Below are 24,160 nucleotides of genomic sequence, written 5' to 3' on the forward strand. Positions count from 1 at the left end.
GGCGGTGCCCTGCGCAAATGTCAAACGTGAATGTTTCAGTGAACATGATGAAATGTCGTTGGCATTAATCTATACTCTGTTACATAATATACATAATTTTGTGGATGTCTGAGTCTCAGCTCCAAAGAGATTTTGCTTCTTTGTGGAACACCAAGTGCATTTCTTCATTTCCAAATAAAACATTATGTTTGAATTTTTGTAATCACAAGCCTTTTTGGTAAGGTCACTAAGAACAAAATCCACCTTCATCCTCACTGGAACAAGTTGCCATTGATTTTTGATTAATTATTCAAAAACAAAAAAACTAACTTTTTTTTGCAACTGTACTTGCTCCTGCAACTTCATTGTTAAAAAAAAAAAGAGTGCAACATGCATCACACCACAACAGGCATTTTAGGCCGCAACAATCGTGGAAATCCTGGAGGGACTGATTTACAATCATTGCATTTACAAAACTGGAACTGGGGTTTGTGTATATATATTACTGAATATAAGTTACAGTTGACATTTTCTCTGGCTGCTGTGTGAGTTTGGGCGTATAATCAAAAGAACAAACTGTTCAGAAAAAATGTATACCAAACAATGAAAAGTCCTTTATTGCCATCAGAACATGAGTGAGAAAACCAGAGACAAAATCTGACAGAGTGGAGTCCACTGTACAACCAGCATCCACACAACACACACAAACACACGCATACACACACGCGCGCGCAAACACACACACACAGAGCGGCCAGCAGTCTTTCAACAGGACGCGAGGGATACAGATACATAAGGAAATACAGTACTCACACAATGAGGTATAAAGGTAAACACAAACATACCAGATAAGGGTTTCGTCCTCCACTCGCACACATGCAACTGAACCAAGGTACAAATACTCAAGTGACTCGTTCGTTCCTTAAAAACACAACATACAAGGTGAGCAGAAATGTATAAGAGCAGCATCTGGGTCATCTCGATTCAACCGCACTCCCATTCATCTGTCTCTCAAAACCTTTGGTCATGTGGACGCTTGCTTGTCATGCACAATGTTGCCCTTGTAAAATTTAACACTTTAAAGTGAGACTCGGAAACTTGTGAGGGGAAGGAGTGGGTCCCTTCCTGACTCGCATCCACCGACAGAAACTGGGACGTTCTGGGCAGATGAGTGGGGGGGTGGGAAATGGTCACAAATCTCTTTTCAAGGTAGAGTTTTCTACGTTAGTTGGACATTCAATGTGTACATTAGCAGCAATTCTAGTGAATGGAACAATGGCTTTGTAAGTCAGATTAATAACACCCTTTTCCTCATGCACAGGACAGGCACCACCGACTACTCGTTACCTAATGCCATGCAAGTTAGAAAAATAGAGTGCAAAGTCACAAGACAGAGAAATCAAAGTTCGTCTCCAGAGAAGAGGTTGATTTCACTTCAATTTTTTATTTCATATTTTCTAAAGATGTGGAAATAGCAACAAAAAAAACTTGAGAGCGGTAACCAAGACAACAGTAACAACATGAGCAGAGAGCCACTGAGGTTTTGAGTCCCCTCTCGTACTCCTTTTGCTAACCCAAACTGCCAGGTACAAGACAGACACTTTTACAGTTCTCTGTTGCGGTCCTCTACTTTTGCGCCACGCGGGCGACCACATCGACGTACACGCGCCCGGTGTGTATGCCTCCCGTGTGTGTGTGTACCTGTAAGCGTGGGCCTGTGTGTCATGTGGCTCTCATGTCATTTGAAGCTGTCCCAATCCCCACAGTCCAGTCCGCAGTCTCCAGGCCCCATCCCTCCCCTCCCCACTTAGCAGCACCCCCCGTCCCAGAAAGGTGGTCGCCCTCGTGTGCATCCGGAGCTGCGTCCGCGCTGCAGTGGTTTATCAAGACACTAGTGTGGCTGGAAGCTAGCACCGCCGCCCCCTCCGACACAAGAGAAAGAGGCACGGTAAAGTTCTCTTAGAATCTAAATCTAGAGTTCAAGTCTGCCGTCTGTCTGGTCTCAGCCTGTCCTGTTTACAAGGCTGTGTGGGTGCCACCCTGGACCCTCGAAGGACCGAAAACAGGCGAGAGGACGACACCCTCTCAGGCCTGTCGATAAATAGAGATGCCTCACCGTGCGACCTGCCCAGGGCTGCGTTTTGTTACAGTCTCACCCCCTCCCAGTTTACTTTTGTGGTTGCCAAATATCTCAAATGTGCACACACAAACACACACATATGCGCGTTCACGCACGCACTGACCCCGACGCCGTCCATTCTACTCGGAATGAGGACAAGCGCCTTGAATTTTGTGTTTGGCACCAGACTTTTTTCCTCACGTTGGCCAGCCACTCGCTCTGTTTCTGCATCCTCTTTTCTTTTTTTTTTTTTACTCATCACTCCCTCACAGGTCTGTTCTCTTCTTGGAACCAAAAGAAAAAAATAACCTGGAAGAAAACCTCGCCCTCTTTTCTTCCTCTCAGGAAACAAAAACAAACTTAATGGAAAAAACTCAAGTTTTTTTTTTATTTATTTTTTTTTTTTCAAATTCAAGGCACAATGTCTATCAATATTCCAATCTGTCCGTCTGTCTGTCTCCACTCCCAGGTACAGTGTGCGAACATCGCGTCACATAAGCTATTGGACTGTCTGCTCGTACGCCACTCCCTACAGCTTACATCTCTCTTGTCTGTACTTTAACACTGTTAAAGAGAAGCGTCTGTTTTGGTTGAGAGAGCGACCGCCAAGTCCAAACCAGTGATAAACAATGAACAAAATTAACAAAAAAAAAAAAAAAAAAAAAAAAAAAAAAAAAGACACAAATAAAGACAACCGTTTCAAAAACAAAACAAAAAAGTCTCGTCCTGTTTCTCGTGTTTCAGTATTTTTAAAAATCAAGTCATATCCACCAGCTCTTTTTTGGCAAGCTAGTTGTTTTTTTAAATAAGCACTAAGTACTGATAGATAGGATAGCATACACCGTTAACGTGTGTTTTTAAGTAGATGCGTTTGTCGTTTTTTTGTACTTTTTCACTCTCATAGTATGAATTCAGGTATTTTGTCAGGTACTTTTCACTCATCTGTTTAAGGTTTAAGTTAATGCAAGCAGGGACAGAGTTTGCCATGGAGTCTTGCTCTAGACTTGGGTTCGCGAGGGGCAGGGCCGTCTCTTTACGAGACCCCGTTGACCAAGGTCAGGGTCTCGCTGGGCGAGGTCATGCCTTTGCTGGGGGAACGCTTGGAGGGCGTTCGCTCAGGCATCGGGGCGCTGGTCCCGTTCTCCTGTGGGTACACAAGGTGGGAAGCGATGAGAACGGTCCAAAAATATTGACGTGAATAAAACTAAGGCAAAAGTCAGTGTGTGCGTTTGTGCCGTGTACCTTGGGCTCGGGGCCAGCGTGGTTTTCCTTCTGGGGCAGGTTCTGTCTGCTCTGGGACTCAGCACGGGATATGTAGTCAGCAACAGTCACTGCAAACATTGAAATCTGTTAGCTAGAACAACTGCTGGTGCTACATGCAGTGTAGACACAGATTCAAAAAGCCAAAGTGCTTCTTTTAAGGGGTAGTTTATACCAAAATCAAAAATACTGGCTGTAGAAATGTCAGCCTTCTCTTGAAAATAATGGAACTACATTGCACTTGTCCTGTGGTGCTCAAAGCACCGAAAATAATTGATTACACATTACCATGTTACAATACATTCTCAGAAATCGTGACCTGGTTACTCAAGATAATCCACACAACTTATTTTAAGCAGTTGCACACAGGAGCTACTTTCTTTCTACCATCCAATATCAAATCATTGTGCAGAAGAAAGCATATATCTACTCATAGATTATCTTGCTTAACTGAGTCCTGGTTTCTAAAAAGAGACACTGCTGTTGAGTTTTTTTTCAGTGCTTTGGGCCGAGTGCTTTTAGTTACATTAGATGGAGAGCGCAGACATCTCTACAGCCTATATCTCCAAAACACAGCAACTCACTCCAAAACAAAAATGGATAAATAGCTCTACAGGAAAGAGGAAAAATATTAATTTTTGATTTTGCAGCACTGCAACACAAACAATATGTTAAAAAGCCAATCAAGCAGCCAAGAGGAAATCTGTTTATACTGTTAAAGATTATTCTGTTCAATATTAAGAGGAAAATGTTAACGTAATGTTAAGTAAAACACGGCGACTCACCATTCTCACCTGGCTGTCTGTCACGGCTGGTTGAACCTCCCTCTGGGCGGTTGCCACGGTTACGACGACGGCGACTTCGGTTGCGACGCTGAGGTCGGGCTTCCTCATCTAACAGTCAAATGAGAAAATATGGCTTACCCTCTTGTACAAATGTTATAGCTGGTTTTGAAACTCGCATCGTCTTCAGCCATGGCAGAATTTTACGTTTTCACAAGTAAGTGAGCAACAGTGATGAGAATACAAAACTCAAGTTCTCACCCAGTCCGTTCTCACTGGGGCCGGCCTGGCTGTCCGACTCTGCGGCGGCGTCCATCACACTGGGTTCCTGGTCATTGCGGCGGCGTCGGGAGCGTCTGCGGCGGTCTCCTCCCATGCCTTCACTGAGATCTGCGTCAGCCAGCTCCCCCTCACCCTCCAGCAGGGAGTATGGGTTGCTGTCAGGGTCCCTCAGCACTGGACAAGCCCAAGAAAATTAGTACTAAAGCTACAATTGTTCTAAACTTCTCTCTTTTTTTTTGGCTGTACTTTAAACACAAGGACAGACTCTTAGACCGTAATAATGTTCTACTTCTCATGTCAACTTTATTGCAAAATCACATGAAATGTTCTTCCTCAGTATGGAGTCACAGAAGTGATATAAAAAATAATAAATATAGAAAAGAGTAAGAAAATATGTGTAAATATTAAGAAGAATAAATACAAGAAAAAAACATTTCAAAATGTGTAAATATTCAGAGGAATAACAAAATATAAAAGAATTACAAACTTTATTATTTTCACATGTATTTCTGTATCTATTCATTTCTATCTTCTATCTACCTTTGCTTATGAATTGGTCATATTTGTGCATATTTTAAAAAAATATAATTTTTATTTAAATGTCTTTTAGTTTTATTTATCTTTATTCTTTTCCCTTTTGTTTTTGCGTTTCCTTGAAGGGCCAAGGTGTCAATCAACTGGCTTTCAGCAGATAGAAAAAGGAATTTAAAAAATAGCTAAATTACAAAATATGAATCCAAATAAATTTTTAAAATGAAAACACACAGAAAACAATAGAGTAATTACTTTGCAAAAACTATATTCATTCAAATCCATTAAGAAATAAATTAACAAATAATGTTTAAAATTCTATTTATTATTTTTATTTACATTTATTATTTAATCAATCTTTTAGATTTTGTTATTTCTCTCTATATTTTCACATTAATTTTCTCATTCTTTTAACATTTTTTTTTTAAATGACACTCCTTTGACTCCATACCTCAGTGGACTACAGGCTGCATTTCACTTATTACCAGAATGCATTTCACTTATTACCAGTATGCAAATTTAAAAAAAAAACACAATCAGCTCAGGCCAAATTTCTCAAACTTTCAAATTACAGTATTGTTAAAATTATCAACTTACTGTAAGACAAGTATAAATGAATAAAGTAGGCTGGGAGATTCCAAGCCTAAAATCTAACTACCATGACACACAGTTAGTGCAATGACTACTTGAACAGTGCTAAAAAACTCAAAGGCTGAAATGTTGACTCACAAAATGTGAGCAGTAATATTAGAAGTGGCTACAGCCTCTTGTCTGATTGTAACATGAACAAGGACTTTAACTACCTGAGCTGATGGAGTTAGAGGGCTTGGACCCTGGTCCTCCACGACCTCGTCCTGAGTTGGAGCCCCGGCCCCTGCCGCCCCTTCGGGAGCCTCTCTCATCACCGCCGATGCCACGGGGCCGCTGGTCTCGCTCGTTAACATCCTCCGACTCAGAAGCATTGGACAGTTCAGAATTTGTGCCTAGATCAAGCAAAGAAAAATAATTTTAAAAAAGGAGAAAAATATTTTCTGGAATTCTCTCAAATCTGAAATCACATTTCAGCTGTCTTGTGCTCACCGTATCCAGAGTACTGGCTGTTGGAGGCCCTGCGGCCTCTGCCGCGGCCGCCGTAAGTGCGAGAGGTGTGGAGTGAGTTGCTGCTTTCGTCTGTCAAATAGCCTTTCTCCCGGTCAGCTCCGGGGCCGCCAGTCCGACTGGGAGGTGCGCGGTACCCGACCCCGATCTGACGGAGCTGCTCGTCAATCTGGAGACGCTCCAGGCGCAGTTGCTCCACTTCCTACAGGGCAGAGACGGAGAGACAGCTGGAGATAGTGTGCACTTCATAGCCTGTTCCTCAGCACATGATTTACTGGAAAGTTTCAAACTGTACCTTTCCCTACTGTACACCCTGATATCCACACTTATTAAAGAGGAGTGGTTAGAAAAGTTGCAGAAAAGTTTAAGAATGCAAGGTAAAAGAACACATTCCTACACCACTAAACTTGTTAATTTATTTTGTTGCTATCATAATGTAAGATATATTTTATCTTAATCAACCTTAAATGACACCCAAGTGACAAGGTGACCTGGGCCTCTTCAGTTTGACAAAATAAAGCGACGTGCCAAAATTGTTCTAAGTGCTACCATCGTATGCAGCTCATTTGACCAACAGACATTAGCAGGTGTAACTACAAACAAACCAGGCGTGTTGCTATTAAAATCAGATGACCCACATGTGTGGGGACAAAAACAGGATTGTAATGACTAAAAATGATTATAATAATAATAATAAAAATACTTTTTTTTTAATCTGCAAAAAGTTCTGCTGCTTCCTACTCTCAGAAATTACAGATTTTGTTGCTTACTTTTAATTTGATGGACTGTCATCAATGGCAATTGTTTCACTACAAACAAGTTTGTTCAGTGTATAAAATACCACACACAGGCTCTGCTGCAGTGAGCTGGGACCAGGCCATGGTCTAGAAACAGCTGCTGTGGGGCAGAGCAGGTTGTGTACTTCTTCTGAGGTCCATCACTCCACCACTGAGTGGCAGTAATGTGTAAAGTTTGGCGTTCCAAACAGACTGTGGCCAGATTCAACTCCAAAAAACCCTGAACATGACCATTGTGACCAAACCCCCACTTCTGTTGAATCACCTGCCAACTTCTAACAGATGGCCGATGGTTTAGTTTAAGGTGAGGCCAAGCAGCTGAATCTGTCAACATAACCATTAGCCACTGCTCTCACAACAGTCTTTTCCAATCCACAGCCAGGTTTAAAAAATAGGTAAAGGCAGTTTTGTCCTGAAACATTTGACATTTTCAGGGTGTGCCTTGAATGAAACAGTGGATTTGCAAACTGCCCCCTTGCTTTTTAATCTCTTTGGACAGAGACAAAGTGAATAGCATGTCATGTGGTATAAGTGCATTTGCTGGCTCAGATGTTCTCAGCCCCTTTGATTCACAGATGTTAAATTGGTTTGGACAGATTAGCCTATTTGGTTGTTAAGATTTGTCTAAACTGACCACAATCCTGAGCAGGACTGGGAAATTGCCTATTTAAAAGCACAAAAACATTCATTTATTCCCAGATTAAACTGACTTCACTATAAGTGGTTAATGAAAGTTTACATAACACTTGTTAAACTTCACCATATTTGCCCTAATATTCTGGATATTTGTGTTAAGTGCCTGATATTGATATTTGTGTTAAGAACTTTGTTTCAGTGGTTCTGGGAGTGCTACAAGATATTGACTTTTTTGGGAAAATGCTGGTCACTCATTCTTGAGACCAGGGACAAACTTGATGTAACAATATATAACAGCATATAACAGCAAAAAACTTTTCTATGACTTCTCCATGACAGAGTTAACCACCAACTGACAGAGCTGATATCAACTGGCTTTTTTGACTGTTGTCATCTTGCAAAATTAACAAAATATTATATACTTTTTCATTTCACAGCAACCATTTTACTATTTAAAGTTGCTAGATTTAGAGGGGCTCCAGAGTTGACATGTTATGGTTGAGACGCATATCACAGCAACATTATTTAATGAATTTTGAATGAAGTTTACCATATAGATGGACACAACTTTAAAAGGGCCAAGATTTTAATTTTTAAAAAATGAATTAAAAAAAGATGACTATAACAGCACATTTTTACATTATGATATCAGTAGGTATTATTAGTTTTACATTTAAAAGGCTTTTAGCACATTTTATATTGGTTCAAATTGAATTCTTGTATGGGACAAGGGTGATTCCTGGCACAGAGCAAGTTTAGAATATAAGAATATAATATAAAAATAAAAACGGTAGAAATTGAAAACATAAAGCAGACCAAAACATTTATAAATGATATGCTTCACATATATAAATCCTGACATTAGAGTGTTATTAGAAATAAAATAAGTTGTTCAGGCAGGATTTGGACAGTCCCGATTTTCAAGATTAGGTGTGTTAAATGTTTATCACAGGTAATTAAAAGGAGGGGACAAGGAGCTAATTTATGTCTTTTGTGGAAAACAAAACATGTACGTCTGTATGAATCTGTAACGTGAATGAAGAGACGCATATTTGTATACTGATTCTTTGTCTTTTTTCTTTTAGTGTTGTGGACTGGAGGGGAAAAAAAAGACCACCATTTTCCAGCCACGTAATATCACTTTGCTGGGGATCCCCTGGACCACCATACTGTCCCTGTGACAAGCTCTCACTTACAGCGTTGTACAAACACAGTTACAACCAGGGTGAAGTTAAATGTGTCAGTTTATCATGTTTGCTGACACTTTAATAACATCTTTTTTAAAAAGCTTTTTGTAATATCACAATTTCAGCAAAGCACATATGCCATCTTCATAGACGAGGGGGTTGGGCATCGCCGTCTAACAGCAGCAGTGCAATGACAGCATTTTCTATGGTGGCTTTGGTGATGGGTGATTTGGAGGAGGGGGTCTCACTTCACAGTGTGACAGCTGCCTCCACCAACGACAGCTGAACCTCAAGGGAGGTGTGAAGGAAGTGAGGCACGGAGGAGGGGTGGTCGTTATTTTTGGAAGCTGAGGGTCCAGATAGCTGGTAATCTAAACTCCAGCGTACCCTTCACCCCATCCCAGAGAGGAGCTATTTATAAAAGAACATGAGGTAAGGAGAAAATGAGGTGCTCTCAGCAGCTTTCCTCATGTTGGCCTGGGAAGGAGGGAGACAGGTGACCAATATGAAATGACCCTGCACACACACCCCTCGTGCCTGACCCCACATGTCACGTAAAGAGCCTGGGTTTCTAAGAAACATATTTCCTCTTTCTTTTCCTCTCATAGAATCAAAGTGGAACAGCAGAACAAATGCACACAGGTGATATTTTATCTGACATTTTTTGAGTGACAGGGACAGAGAGAAGACTAGTGGCGCCACCAACTGGTAAACAGGGAGGATTGACTAACCTGTAGATAGGACACATGGTACTCCAACAGAGCCTGAGCATTGCTGATGTTCTCTTTAGTTCCCACAAACACGAAGGGAACCATGCCCTGATAAAAAAAAACAAAAAACAAAAACAAAGGGGGAGATGAAGAGTTGAGTGTCCTTTTTAATGAAACAGATAATCATCACTTTAAAGGAACAGTTCAGATTATTTGAAGTGGGGTTGTATGATGTACAGCAGGAAGCAGGAAGAGAAGTACTAAGCAAAGTGCTGCTGCAGACAGGGTCAGGAGCAAAATTTATTTGGTTGGATATCGTTTGGATTTTAATGATTCTGAAACTGATGCTTGATTTTGGTGATTATTGATTGTGATTATTTGACAGGACGGGTCAATACAGGTCACATGCTTATATCACTTTAATAATCGTCTTTTTTCATACAAAAACATTTCATGGTTCGAGCATCACAAATGTGAAGATTTGCTGCTTTTTCTTTTAATTACTTAAATAATATAAATGTATTTTGCTGAGAGACATCACTCTTTGTCCATCCTGCATTTCTGTGGGTTTAAGTTCACTATTTTATGTTCCAAAATACAAATGTTACTTTTTGTTCGTGTTAGTAACATGTTTGTTCAGAACACGGTGGTTAATGCCGGTGATTGTCACTTTTGTGCTTGTTTAGAGACTTAATAGTTTAAACCAGTGATATGGAAAGTACATTACTTTACTCCAGATGGAATTTGCCACAATGAGGCAAAGTGTAGTCTCCCAATGTTTAAAAAAAAGTACAGAAACACTGCAGAAACATGAAATGATGGCATTTGGATAATATGATAACTATTGTCAGTGAAATTTATGTAGGACTCAATAAGTGAAATCAAATCAGTTCCTTAATGATTCCTTTGGAATCATAACTTTGGAACTAGTTCTCCATTCCCAACCCTACATCAGACAGCCTTTTGCCCACAGGAAACTGCCACTATACGAGCCAAACACAGCTCTCTCCAAACCAACCAAACTCCATAGATTAAATCAATAATTTTACCTTTCTTGATTTGCTTGTGTACCACTTGCTCGACCTGTTAGTTTGTGTTATTGCGTAACCATCCTTTTAAAAAGTCACACAATAACACAAGTAAACTAAAAGACAGAGTCAGCGGTAGATGAACTCCTGTATTATGCAAGGCAAAATTACTGATTTTGTCTGTGGAGTTCGGTTGATGTGGAATAAGTGATATTTGGCTCATATAACAGCATTTTCTAATCAGAAAAGGTTGTCTGATGACAAAGTAAAGAAGTGAAAATATTCCACATTTAGTACACACTTCAACACTGATGTTCCTTTTTATATGTGGACCTTTTTAAATGGCTAAAATACCTTTTGTTGCTCTTTCCATCTACAGGAGTACATTGCTTAGCTTCCGTGTTGACACTCCTCTCTGCTGCTCCAAAGTGGGGGGTGTGACCACTATCTACTGTCGATACTACTCTGACTATCAAAAGGTACCTCATACAACCACACATCAAATAATCTGAACTATCCCTTTAAATACGGAACCCCTTGTTGGGGAGACATCACTGACTTGGGTACAGCTCAGAAAAATCAAAAATCACATTTTCAGTGGTGAATTACAAACCATTTCTGGAATGATTGATACGCTTTAAAAAAAAATCACATGAAGCACACTCAACAGAAACAAATCAACTCATCAGAGAAAACCGACAGATAAGAACCCACACATACCCAACATAACTGACATATGCTGTGCAGTGGGCTGTGTGTATTGAAAGTGATGAAAACATAACTGCTGGTGACAAAACCAGAGAGACAAAGCAGCAGAATGGAACAGTGTCAAAGCAGACAGCACATGGGACGTCTACACTGCTGCAACTAAGTAGCTATGCTTTTTGGAGAGCTGGGGGAGAGGGAGGCGAGGGGAGGGGAGGGGAGGGTTTATAGGGGACTGGGAGACCAGCCGAACGGTCCATTCACCTCTTTGCTGCTGGCAGTGTCGTCCCTGCCTGCCCCCTGCCTGCCTACCTCCTCACGGGGAAGTTTTTTGTCGTTGTCTCCCTCGATCCTGACGCGGACCACGCCCGACTTGTCCACGATCTCCTGGATGACTTTGCCGCTCTTGCCAATGACTTTGCCTGCAAAACAAGAAAAGAGGTTAAAAGGTTAAAAGAAAGTCATGAAAATAAGGCGGTATGTATGCATAGTAATAAGGAATATTCCATGGTGATGAAGTGGGATGTTGTCACCGACAAAATGAGCTCCCTCAGGAATGTTACGCAGCTCACTCACCTACAAGGTTCCTGGGTACCTGAAAGTAGTCTTCTTTGAACTCAAGATACTCTCTCGCCTGTTTTACTGCCTCTGGGGTCTGTAACATAACACAAATATTAGACCAGATCACTCTACACAATATCTTTCCATATACTGGCACAAGAACTGACATTTATATAGCAGCACACAAGCTCATTAGTGGCGTACCTCTCCGTAGATCCTGAATGTGCAGCTTTCCTCCTCCAGCTCGATTGCTGTGACACCGGGCACCTTTCTGGCCTGTTGGATGTTGGCACCGTGGGAGCCGATGGCGAGGCCCATCAGATCCTCCCTGACCTTCACCTCCTCCTGGTATGCGGATGCTAACTGCTTACTTGTCTGGGAGGGGAAACACAAAGGTGGTTTGTGTGCAAATATATGAACTAAGCCAAAGTGTTTGGCACTGGTGGATTGAAGCTGAATGAAACACTGTACACAAGTGCAATTTTGACATACTTGTATCGTACTTGACTATGTAAAGTTCATGATTGTTAATATGTGATGACTTCTTCTAAGCTGCATTTCAGAAGAAAATTCTATGTGGACACAGGCCCTTAAGTAGCATTTTTATTTCAGGGCTTTTACTTGTAATGAAGTATTTTTAGAATAGAAATACTTCTTCCACCACTGATGGCTGGCTAGAGGTTTCTAATTCGTTGATGATAAATATCCATGTGGACAAACAAAGTACATTTGACAGGGTGTGTGCAAGTATAATGTCAAGAGAGTGTTGTTACCTCCAAATGTTTGGTGGCTTCTTCGTTGCGGGACATTAGCATAAGCTTGGTACGGATGCTGCGGAAATGCATGTCACTCAGAAGAGTGGCACGCTTTACTGTGGTTTCATTTGTAGACTGTGAACAAAAGAGGGATTAATTTACAATTGATCAACAATTGTTTAGTCAGTGTTTGAGAAAATGAGCAAAAAACACTTAAGAAGCAAAATATGTGGCATTAGCTGGATTCAAATCTACACCTAAAAATAGCTTAGTAATGCTCAGAAAATCCTTCACACGCAGTTCATTTAAACCTTTCAGATTTTTTTTGTGATAGTTACTACAGCTCCATTGTATTATATCGCCATCTGTGGATGTGTAACAAGGCCATTCACTCATTTGTGAGGTGAGAACCAGCTGAAGTGTGTATTCTGAGTACTAACCAGCACAATGAGTTCGTGTGTTTGGGCACTGTAGAAGATGCAGTTGGCTCCGATAGCTTTCCTGAAGTCTTTGTGAATGTTGTCATTTGCACAGCTGTCAATAAGAAAATAATTCACAGCAGAGTCAGACTCGTTATTCATTTGGTAGCAGTGGGTCACTAGAACAACTTGTGATAAAGAATTTATCAAAAAGAAACTGTTAGATATGTAAAAGCATTAATTCATATACCCAAGAACATTTCAATTCATCATTTACTTGGTGCAATGTGATGTTCATTCAAATAAATCAATCTAGGACAAAAATGTGACAATGTAAAGACACTTACATGTCTCTCAGGTCTTCTGGGACGGGGATGGGGACCTTGTGGAAGGAGTTTCGTGAGGAGGGGCTGTTGGGGTTGAGGGGCCTGATGCGCTCTGATGTGACAATCTCGTTGTATGTGGCGTCGCATGCTGCGTATTCGATCACATAGAACTGAAAACGGCACAAGAGATACAGATTTTTAATAATGTGGCCAGAAATTTCAGACACATGAAAGGCTGACAGCAGAGATAATCAAAGAAAAAAAAAAACACCATGCCAGGTTATATAGTGAGCAGAACTGCTGTATTTAATCCATATAAACATTCTGAACTAGCTGTCAAATGAAAAATTCATTCATGTCCACAGAGCTGGCTGATTAGTCGGTTCATCGATTCATTATCAACTATTCAATTTATCTCTTTTATCTCCTTTAACTATTTTGATAATTGATTACTTTTCATTATTTAAAAAAATCATATATCCTATGAAATGGTACATAAGTAAGGATCTACCTTATTATTCTTATTTCTATTATTATTTATTTTTTCTAGTGTTGCTGCTGTTGATTTCTTGTTTCTGTTTTGTTTTAATTTTTTCCTGATACATATGTTAAATCCTTTTCAAAAAAATGAAAAAAACATTTTCAGTCAACATTTTCTGGTTTGTTTACTGCTCTATGACATTTAACTGATATTAAACTGATATATATTTAGACTGTGGACAAAACAAGACATTTGAGGACATCACCTTTTGCTTTGGGAAACAGTGATCAACATTTTGCATCATTCTCTGACATTATGGACCAAACATCTCATCGATTAATATAAAGAAAATAATAGACAGATTAATCAATAATGAAAATAATCATTGGTAGCAGTTGTAAAGTAATGGTACTTCACTTTGTCATTTATTTTACATGAAGTTACTCTGTACTCCTTTCCCAGTTCCTGAAACAAAGAAGGGGTTCCAGAGTGAGATGCAGAGAACAGTGAAAAAAAATGTGGAGAAAGAAAAAGGGGAACCGTGTGAAGAGTGAGGCAGTGAGATGAACGCTGCACACTCCATGCTCAAAGGACAGAATTAAAGCCATCAGTCAATGCTAGACATTCCTGCAGGCTCTTATCAGACTGCTCCAAATAACAGCACTACACCAGCAGCAACTCCCCCTGGCAAAGTAGCACTACAAAGCTGTCCTTTCCACATCCCACTGACCCACTATTCAACCTGCAACTTGGGGTGGTGACTAAGAGCCAGTCGTGATTGAAATTATATCATAAAATTAAAAAAAAAAAAAAAAGAGATGTCATAATAAACCAACTGTTCCTGCAAATCCATCTCAACACAACAAGTCAGTGTGAATAACAAGCACAGGGTGTATGAGAAATATGATTTGAAGATACAATGCCAGACCGCATCAGGACGTACTGACTCTGAGCTCATTACCCAGCAATATTTATCTTACTACAGGCCTGTATTCACTCTACACACAGCAGTATCCAGAGCTCAATAAGCAGTTACTGGTAGCACCACAGAACACCAAAGCCAAGTGAAAGATGATTGCTTTGCCTCCATTACTGATTATTAAATACTGAGCTACAGAGGAGGCTGGCCTAGCAGGATCTTATCACCAACACAAGGTTATCATCTTCTCAATAATATCAGGCCTTTCTGACTAAATAGCTCCAGGAAATTTAAGGCCCAGGATCTAAAACTCAGGAACTAAAACACTGGTGTTTTCCACCGCATGTGAGGAACCGCAAAGATTAGTGGCAAATTAAACAGGATTAAAATACAAATAACTGTGTGGTTTGAATGTATTTTTGCACATGACAAGGCAACAAAACAGCATTCATGTTGTTCCTTGTAATTTACTGTTGTGGGATTATGATGTCTGAATTAATTGGAGACATGCAGAGGTGGAAAAGGGATTTGTAAACACCATTAAGGCAAAACAACACACATCTCCAAAGTAGAGAAGCCATGCTATATTTGTTCTGCTTTAGTAAACATAAGGAATTTCTTCAAAATCTTGAAACAAATTTTGAGTTTTTGTCCCAAACCTTCTTGGTAAAGGACATTTGGATCAGTATGTGGCTTCCATAGATCAGCACGCCCTGTGACCCACACTGTCAAAATCATCTATTTATATCTACTACTTGCACACGTGGAACAGAAATTCTAGAGTGCCAGTTTTACCAGGAACGATTTGGCAGTGTACCAGCTGTTGTATATCAGCTCTAACATTCTAGTTGGCTTTAAGGGTGTAAGAAAAGACTGATACATTTGACAATCGCAATATTATGTTTTGTGATACTGTATTGATTCTCAAAAATATGGTATCATCATATTGTGATATATGCCAAGATTCATGGCTGTAGATCATTTTGTGTTTAAATCAATCAGAGAGTGCAAAGCTTTCAACTCAGACTTTATGTTTCCCTAAAATGAGACTTAAAAAACTAGCAATATATCACCTTGTATCACAATATATTGAATTGGCTAAGCCCGGTTAGTCAAGCTCATGTAATGCTGCTGCTCCTGGATAGGTACAGTGACAATGGACAAAGATTATTGTCAAACTGTACTTGATGTGTGACCATACTCAGTCTAAGAATGCAGGATTTGAGCATGCTGAAGTGCTCAAATTCTGCTAAAATGTGCTTTCTCGTGTTCAGGAATTATTAACGAGTCAGAGTTTTACATTTGTTGTAATGCTTGTCAGCATTACTGGCATTTGTTATTTAATTTTTCTATTGACAATATGTCAGTATTTCAGTTCCTCAAACGCACAATATTCAAGTTCTGTCACTAGCAATCTCTCTCACAGTGAAACAACAACAAAAGATGTTATTTTTTGACATCAGGAGGTAGTGTGGGATCATGGGAGTAGTCTTCCTCATTATTAGGACAATCAGTAATGGAATCTCTCTGACATGACTCAGGCAGAAATCATGTTCAGGGATGAGGTAATATTAGAAGTTTTATTCATGTTACTTTTAGTCAAGTTTGCCGACTTCCTTCTCACTCTGGTGTATCCTGTGTTTTCTCAGAAGTTATGACAACTAGTGGCTCGCAAGGAAACAAACTCTTCCCTCTGCCTGTATTTTCTCATCATTTTGCCGTTCTGGAATTCATTGATTCTGGAGAAAGATAGTTGATTGTTCAGTCTCATTCCCAAGTCATCAAAGGCCAACAGCTTGGATTGGTACAGTGTCACTATTTCACAGCCTGGGAATGAGACTCAGGTATCTTTCTGGATCATTTCCAAACAGCAACTGAAAAATCCTGTATTTTCTACCTTTAAAGATGATGCTTCTTGGTTCCTTGCAAACACTTACCTCTCCTTTCATCATTCTGACCCGGGCCAACCACCAGCCACATGGCTCCTGTTCGTTGGCCCTGGAGTAAACCTGTATAGTGAAAAACAGCTGAGTCAGACACAAAAGAAACTACAACTATTACACCCATTAGATGTGCTGTAAACATTTTGTAGAGGAAAGGAAGATGTGACGACAGTGAACATGGCCTTGGCTATGTGATCACTGAGCAAACAATAGACCTATGCTGTGTCATGAATGGTATCCAACTAATCCATTTTAGTTTTGAGTGAAGCTGACAGGAAGAATACTATACAACTAACTATATAAAGGAAATACTGAATATGTTATGTAAAATTATTGGATATTTAAAGGCCAGTGTAAGATATTGTAAAACAAAGAGTAGTACAGTACATTACAGACACTTTTATGGCTGTTTTACAGTGATACAAATGTTCTAAATGTAGATAATTTCATTTATCCATTCTTTATAAGCCATATGGATGTCTTAGAAATGTAAGTTGCATTAGTTCTGGACCATAATGATGCATCTGATCAGGTTTAAATACACTAAAGTCTTGAGATATGAAGTTAGTGAAAAACTGAGGGGGATGAGCAAAGTCACAAAGCAGCAGGCCTTACCTCCACCTCCTCTCCTTCACCAATATCCTTGTGGTAGTCGGTTGGAGGAGGCAACCGCACGTCGCTGAAGGGCAACTGTCTCTCTGGCTGCCAGCTGTGGCAAGAAACACAAACACTTGTCAGCTTAGCAATAATTGCAAGTGACAAAACAAAACAAACAAAAAATACTTTTACATAGTTCAAGATAGAGCTGCAACAATTAGTCAATTAATCGATCAAAGCAGCTCAGAGGCTAAGCAATCTCACCTAAAAAAAAAGATCTTTAAGTGTACACTACATTTAGAATATTTTCACTGTTTCAGTTTTCTGTCATACAGCCTTTTAAAATGGAAAATCATTATTATAAAAGCCAAATATCGCTCTCACCAAACCAACTAAACTCACTGGCCAAAAGCAGTGATTTTACCTCACAGAACATGGGAATTGTAGGACTACCGCTGCCTTGATCTGTTAGTTTATTTGATCGAGATATCGATAGCGAGAGCGATATTTGGCTTATGCATTCCCACAAGAAAAGGCTGTCGGAAGGCAAGGTAAAGTTTTGAAAATATTGTAAATACAGCAACACTTAAACTGATTTTTTTGAAGTGGACCTTTTTAAGTGACTAAAATACCCTCTGTTGCTGCCTCTCAAACAAGTACCTGATACAATCTCCTTATCAAATAATCTGTCTATCCCTTTAAATGTAAAAATTTGCATGAAATGAGTCTTTGGGTTTTGGACTGGTGGTTAGATAAATGAAGCAATGTCAAGACATCACTTTGGACTCTGGGAAATTGTGATGAGCATTTTTCACCACTTATTGCCATTATACAGACTAAACAGTTGCTCAATTAAATGTGAAAATTATAAGATTAATCATTAAAGCAGATTAATCAATAATGAAAATAATCATCAGTTGCAGCCCTAGTTCAAGAAGTTCTTTTTCCACTCTTGTCATATTGGGTTTGTAATGACATGGCTGTACTCCAGTTTCTGCTTTGCAGCACATTAACAGAGATGATGAAAATAAAAATGAAAATGGCTCATTAAGTTTAATGAGGAAGTTTTAGGAAGTGTGTCTGGACAGTGACTGACTGTGTTCATTGTATGATGTCCCTGTACATTAAATAAGAAATTGGAAATAGCTCAACAGGGTGCTATAAAGTTCAGTAAATGAGTTTCAAAGGTGAAACTTGAGATTATTACACCGGACGCATAAAATGAAAACCGGCTCATTTCTATGTTCATTCAGTATTAATGACTAAAAAAACTCAAAAGTTCATTTTGAATGCAAGAGTTGAAAAAAATTCCTTTATAAACCTTTTTACTATCATTAGAGACCAAAAACATGTGTTTTATTCATTCACTATCTTATACAACTTACTCCAACACCTCCATGTGCTCAGAGAAAGTAAAAGGAGAAGGGAGGAGGGGGGGTTTAGGAACAATCCAAAAATGACACAGGCCACCATACTGACACCCCCTCCCACCCTGCATGCCTTGGCTCACTATTTTTAGGGTTACCCTGCTTTTCTCTCTGAGCCAAATAGATAAAGAGGGACCAGAGGTGGGTGGGGGGCGGTAGTGGAAAGGGACAGTAGGTGGGACTATGAGGGGTTAGAACAGGAGGTAAAAACTGTTAGAGACATGTATGGACAGCTGCATGAGAAACACAGGTGCTGGAGAGGACCATTTTGAATGTCTGGGCAAAGCACTAGCCTGGAGCAGCCGTTTTAACTCCCAGTGACTAAAGTTCAAGCCTAATATATGGTCCATTTTTCATGAAACAGGAGAGGTTAGCAGAAAGAACAACTTACTTGTTTTCAAAAACAATTGTGAGTGAGTCTTCGTGGACATCTTTGATGTAACCCTAAAAGAAAAAACAGAGAGGAAGAAATTTTATTCCCACGTATGCATAAGACAGAGACAGCAATGAGGGGTGGGGCTGTGAGCATTTGATTTCTGCATGTAAACAACGCAGACAGCTGGCTTGTAAAGCCCTGCTAGACTAATACTGTGACTGTTGCTGAAAAAATGAGCATCCAGGGCTTTTTGGGAAGCCGAGACATTGCATCGCTGACACAATTTTCTGGCTGTGAATTCTGTGCTGGATAAAGTGATGAGGAACACTGACTCCTCCTGACAGCAGAGACAGCCTGGAAATCTCTCTCTCTCACACACACACACACACACTTAGACTCACACACAAACAGAATGAAAATGTACGAGCTCTGCATTTGTGTGCAAATTGGAAAACTACAATTTTACAAGAGGCGTGTTCACAAGGGCACGTGTATGGGGAAGGCCCACAGCCTAGCCCATATGGACAGATTACGTGCGACAGGCCACAGACGACTCTTCAAGATGTTACATGTCCATCATGACCATCCACAAATCTGTCACAGCGGTCCTAAACTTTGACGAACACCCCCTCCCAACACTGATCACTGACAAGATGGGAGGAAAGTGGTGGGTGTGGCAGGTTTCTCAGTGTGACACTACCATATATGGGACAGAGACGACAGGCAGTGTCTTTGCATGGAAGTGTGCATGGGGGTTGGGAATGGGGGTGTGGATGCACCTGCTTGGAATGTGCTGCCATAGTATTAGTATTTTTACACCATTTTACACCATTTAAGCAGTCCACTCTGACTACAACTCTGATTATCAACCACCGACGACTTCTGTTCTGAGGCTGCATTCATGTGGTGTTGGAATAATCGGAAAAATTAATTCTAGACTTATAAAATTCATGTGAGTGCCACTTCAAGTTGAACAACAGCTCGGAAAGTTGGGGAACATTTTGTTACACAACTTGCCAAGTTGTTGCTTGTTGAAGTTGTATATGCAGAAACATGGCAGACCAGAGTTTATGTTAGCTTTTCATTTATTGCATGTCATTTTTTTTCTCATGTTTAATTTGTAATTTGCCGTCCACGTAGACTGACCAAGATTAGCTAAAAGGGTTATTTATTAGCATTAACTAACTAATGAAATATACTGATGCAGTGTCAATGATTTTTTGACATTATGACTTAAAAGCTCATGAACACGTCAACGTTGTAAGAACAAGTTCCCAAGTCAGAAAAAGGGACCATCCAAGGAACACATAAATTTAGAATGAGATGGTCCTGGTTAGTGGACAAAATCAGCCTCTCTATCGACACAAACAGCTAACGTCTCCCTCTCACATTGCCCCATAGCACTAGACCTGGCTAGCTTCTGAAGACAATGTCGATGACAACAGGTCTGACTGAAAAAGTGCCCATCCTTCAGTTTCCAAAGGTCACATCAGGAGACAGCTGCATGTGCATGTTATATCAGTTTGCTTCTACTAAGTTCTAGCTGGTCAAAGGGCAGGCAAGCCCTCTTTCTAGCATGACGTGACTGGTGGAAAGTTGGGGGCACGGAGGGGTCACTCGCAGCTGGCTCCGTGATGACGCTGCTTGGTGACCAGGACCTTTTCAGACCCAAGGAGCCAGGTTCCAATCTAACGAAAAAGGATTAGATGGGACAGTTGTCTGTTTTCCACAAAAGTAGCACTGCATTCAAATATGATTATTTGATTGGACTGCTTATAGTAAAAAAAGAAATGCAAAAACTGAGATCTTTGCAAGAGATCTAGTCAAAAGACAGTAATGTGGAAAATCATTCAAAATTCAAAGAATACAAAAACTGTTTCAACCCTAAAATTAGGTTTTTAAATCAGCATTCCTAGTATATGCTTGCTGCTGCAAAATATGCAGATTATAAACAAGACGAAGAGCCATTTTCCTAACAGGTCCTATATTGCCCTGGCAGGTTCATAAAAATCCTCCTGATTTATAGTTAAAAAGAGAAAACTAACTGACTCACACTGACACCAAGGTGAATGAGGTGCATTCAGAAAGCTAAATCCTTTTACCCTGTGTCAATCACACCAAGAAGAAAAAGCAGTAACGCTTTTTGCCCCTCACACTCTGCCATCAAGGACAACATATCTATTGGAATATGACATTTAGAATGTCACTAACACAGTTAAGTGTCCATCCCATCCACAAAATGAGAGCTGTGAGATGATGGACGTAATAGAGATGAGTGGAAAGCGTTCATTCATGCCAAAGCTGAACTGTCACCCTGTAAAACAGAACGACAGGTGAAGCAGCATGAGGGGAGTAAATATAGGCTGGTCACTAAACCACCATGTGGCTGGCCGACCAGCTGACCGCCCGAAGACAGACGAGAGCAGGAGAGCACATGGCGAAATAAATGTGTTTAAATACACAGCAATAAAATAAGAGATATCACTAAAGGTCCTAACTTCACATCCTGGTTAAGACTGGAAAGCAAAGAGGGGATGGGTTGGGTTATTTCAGTCAGATTTTAGCTAAAATTCAATTAATTCAAAACTATGTCAAAATTTACACTGTTCACCAAGACTCAAATCTGTATGACTGTGTGAATAATAGAAATATTAACATTTAAGCTGTCTTTCAATTGAATTAATGTGGAGAATGCAGGTTGAATTGCCATCTACGGCTGCAAGACATGGTAAAACAATCATGTTATTATTATTTTGGCAAATATGCGATTACATTATGATTTACCATTAGTGGGAATGGTCACTTTGGCATCACAATTATTATTTTCACTGGAAAAAAAAACATGACGATATGACATTAGTTGGGGTCTGTACCAACATTCTTTCTTACATTTAGCTAAAAAACTGTAGGCCATGGCATCTCTGCAGCACTACAGTACTTCATTATAATGCCACTTATACATTTAAAAAGAATGTCAGTTTGGATATTGCACTTACCCATGTTGCGATTTTGATCATATCTATCATATTTATATTAATTGTTCAGCCTAAATGTCACAGAGTTGCCATCTTAATGTGCTGTTTGAAAACAAGCTGTGACACAGCAGCAACAAAGACTTGAGGTCATGTGTGTGGATATGAAAGTGCACTTTCTTTTGAAAATAAGGCAGAATTGAAACAGAAAGTGACACACTTGGCAGAGCAATAAACACAACATTCAAGGTTCAGCTGAACGGTGGGTTGGGCAACAAAACAAATATGTGGAGCTTTGATGTAGCATCTCATCATAGTTGAACTGCAAAACAGCTGTCTGATTAGCAGCTAAATGCTTGCATCCCACATTTCGACACAAAGCAATACGATACGAGAAACACTACATGTCGTGTCGAAACTATAAGCGGCTGTCTCCTATGGTATACCATGTGTTCATATTGACATTTGGTAAAAACGATCAAATATAGGCCATACATGGTGATGACAAGTGTGCCTAGCTTCATAGCTAGCTGCAGCTAGCTACCCACCCCACAATGGCCATCCCTAATGGAAGCAAAACCATCCCTGTTTGTCAGAACTGGACCCAAGCTAACATTAATGGAGTCACTGCTAGCTAAGGCTGGGCTCGGAAGAACCAAACCAAACTGTTTTCCTGAAACAAAACTTTTATCTGGGACAACTGGAAACTACGTCTGGAACCAGGTTACCTTGTAGAAGGCCCCGTTCGAGCCGCGAACTTCCACGGCCAGCCCGTCCATACTCGTCGGTAGCTCCCCACGGCTGAGCTTGTCTGTAGCCGTTACGACTCCCTGTGAGTCCGGTAGTGTTACCACCCCCAGCTTCGCCGCCGGCCCTTCGCCGCTCTCCGGCCGCTTGTGGATTTCCAGTGTTTCGGGTGGAGGGAGAGGGGCAGAGGAGAAGGGGTTGGGGAGATGGGTGTGATGGTGTCAACTGAAGCAACGCAGACGGTCTGTCTCTTGTCTCCACCAACAGCAGCAGCAGCTAACGGTGATGAAGCTCCGGCGTCTGATTGTGTTTGAATGTGGGAGAATAGATGAAGCTGAAGTCCCGACGTGTGCGAAGAGGAAAAGTGAGCTAATGATGCTACGGCTGGAGGATGCTAGCTGCTGGATAATTAGCTGGGAGGCTAGCTATCAACACCTTGATCCCGTCAGTTTTCAGGGATGCTAGCTGGCTAGCATTTGATAGCCTGGTTGCGTTTGTTGGTTGTGCGTGTGGCGCAGTCGCTGCGTTGAATAATTTCCCAGAAGTCGTCACCGGGAGTCGTTTCTTCAGTCTGCGGTGCGATTTTTTCGCGGCGTTTCTTTCCCAAAAAGCGTTTAAGGGTGCACTACCGCCCGGCGACTCCTTACTCCAACTACCCGTCCCCACAAACACACGCCGACAGAGTGAATCAGAGAGGGACTGAATGACCTCGAACACCCCACCCCTCCACGGAAAAGACCCACCCATAAGAAAACCCAGGCTTGTGATTGGTCAAAGGCATCAGCAATCAACTCCAGCTTTCGTTAATTGGTTTCGCAAATAAGGGTTGGTCCATAAGCGTGACCAATCAAATTCACGGAGTCGCATCTTTACACAATCCATTGGATTTATACCGTGTCAATTATAATTTTACTCGAATTGACTGGCTCCCATATCTAATTTTGCCCACTCATTGATGAGCGAAGACCACCAGCCATTGTGTAAACAGCACTACAGTGAAGTTACTATACATATTATGTACCAAGTAAAAGTTGCATCACGACTTAGAAACACCCATATTCAGACTGGAAGACTGAAAACTCTGAAAACTAGGGATTTCTTTAATCCTTTACTGGGGCATCTTGTCATCTTGTCTAGACCCAACAAACTGTGGCTGCACTATAAGAATAAACTAACTACATTAACTCAAAAAGTTTGTGTCCAGGTTGCCTCAAAATCTTATGTTAATTGATTTTGAATTAAAAAATGAGTTAATTTTGTAATTCAGGGAAAAAACACTTTTGTTCATGGCTCGCATTGTTTTCATTATTGATGAAACAAGTAATCAGTTCTTATCTTTAAAATGTATTACAAAACGCACAGCATGTTTTCATCACACAGGATTTCTTCAAACTATGATGGCCCTGATGAATGTCAGAGCTGAAACACATTCGTCTGACAATAAAGTTGTTTGCCATACTAAATGTTGCTGGAATTGCACGCTGGGAAATCTGCTCTTATTTTGATGATAATTCTATAGAAAC

At 40.4% G+C, this 24,160-nt stretch overlaps 1 protein-coding gene across 4 annotated transcripts; it reads right to left on the reverse strand.

Moving 5' to 3' along the window:
• Positions 1-1,403: 1,403 nt before the first annotated feature.
• Positions 1,404-23,330, reverse strand: fxr2 (FMR1 autosomal homolog 2). Of its 4 annotated transcripts, none has more exons than XM_084711554.1 (17): positions 22,619-23,330; positions 18,934-18,986; positions 17,134-17,227; positions 16,513-16,584; positions 13,197-13,345; positions 12,871-12,964; positions 12,449-12,565; positions 11,880-12,050; positions 11,691-11,769; positions 11,427-11,536; positions 9,403-9,489; positions 6,034-6,253; positions 5,757-5,936; positions 4,402-4,596; positions 4,153-4,251; positions 3,341-3,429; positions 1,404-3,242 (listed from the first exon to the last, which is right to left on the reverse strand). In XM_084711554.1, exons 1-17 carry the CDS (start codon positions 22,667-22,669, stop codon positions 3,132-3,134), a joined length of 1,971 nt encoding a protein of 656 aa, XP_084567680.1. In that variant the 5' UTR covers positions 22,670-23,330; the 3' UTR covers positions 1,404-3,131. The 4 variants fall into 4 exon arrangements, with proteins under 4 accessions (XP_084567680.1, XP_084567679.1, XP_084567678.1 ...); XM_084711553.1 differs by having other exon boundaries at positions 4,144-4,251; XM_084711552.1 differs by having other exon boundaries at positions 11,379-11,536.
• Positions 23,331-24,160: the final 830 nt, after the last annotated feature.

The sequence above is a fragment of the Lutjanus erythropterus genome, chromosome 23, assembly GCF_056507025.1.
Source record: "Lutjanus erythropterus isolate fLutEry1 chromosome 23, fLutEry1.hap2, whole genome shotgun sequence".
NCBI lineage: Eukaryota > Metazoa > Chordata > Actinopteri > Lutjaniformes > Lutjanidae > Lutjanus > Lutjanus erythropterus.

What these genes read in the sequence shown, in the direction of transcription:
- fxr2 (XM_084711551.1), bottom strand. Translation starts at nt 22,669, where the DNA reads ATGGACGGGCTGGCCGTGGAAGTTCGCGGCTCGAACGGGGCCTTCTAC. An exon ending in ACACTGCCAGCAGCAAAGAG is followed by an intron (nt 9,490 to 11,378) that starts GTGAATGGACCG and finishes TTTTTTTATCAG; the next exon opens with GGCATGGTTCCCTTCGTGTT. An exon ending in CAGACAGCCAGGTGAGAATG is followed by an intron (nt 3,430 to 4,143) that starts GTGAGTCGCCGT and finishes CAATGTTTGCAG; the next exon opens with TGACTGTTGCTGACTACATA.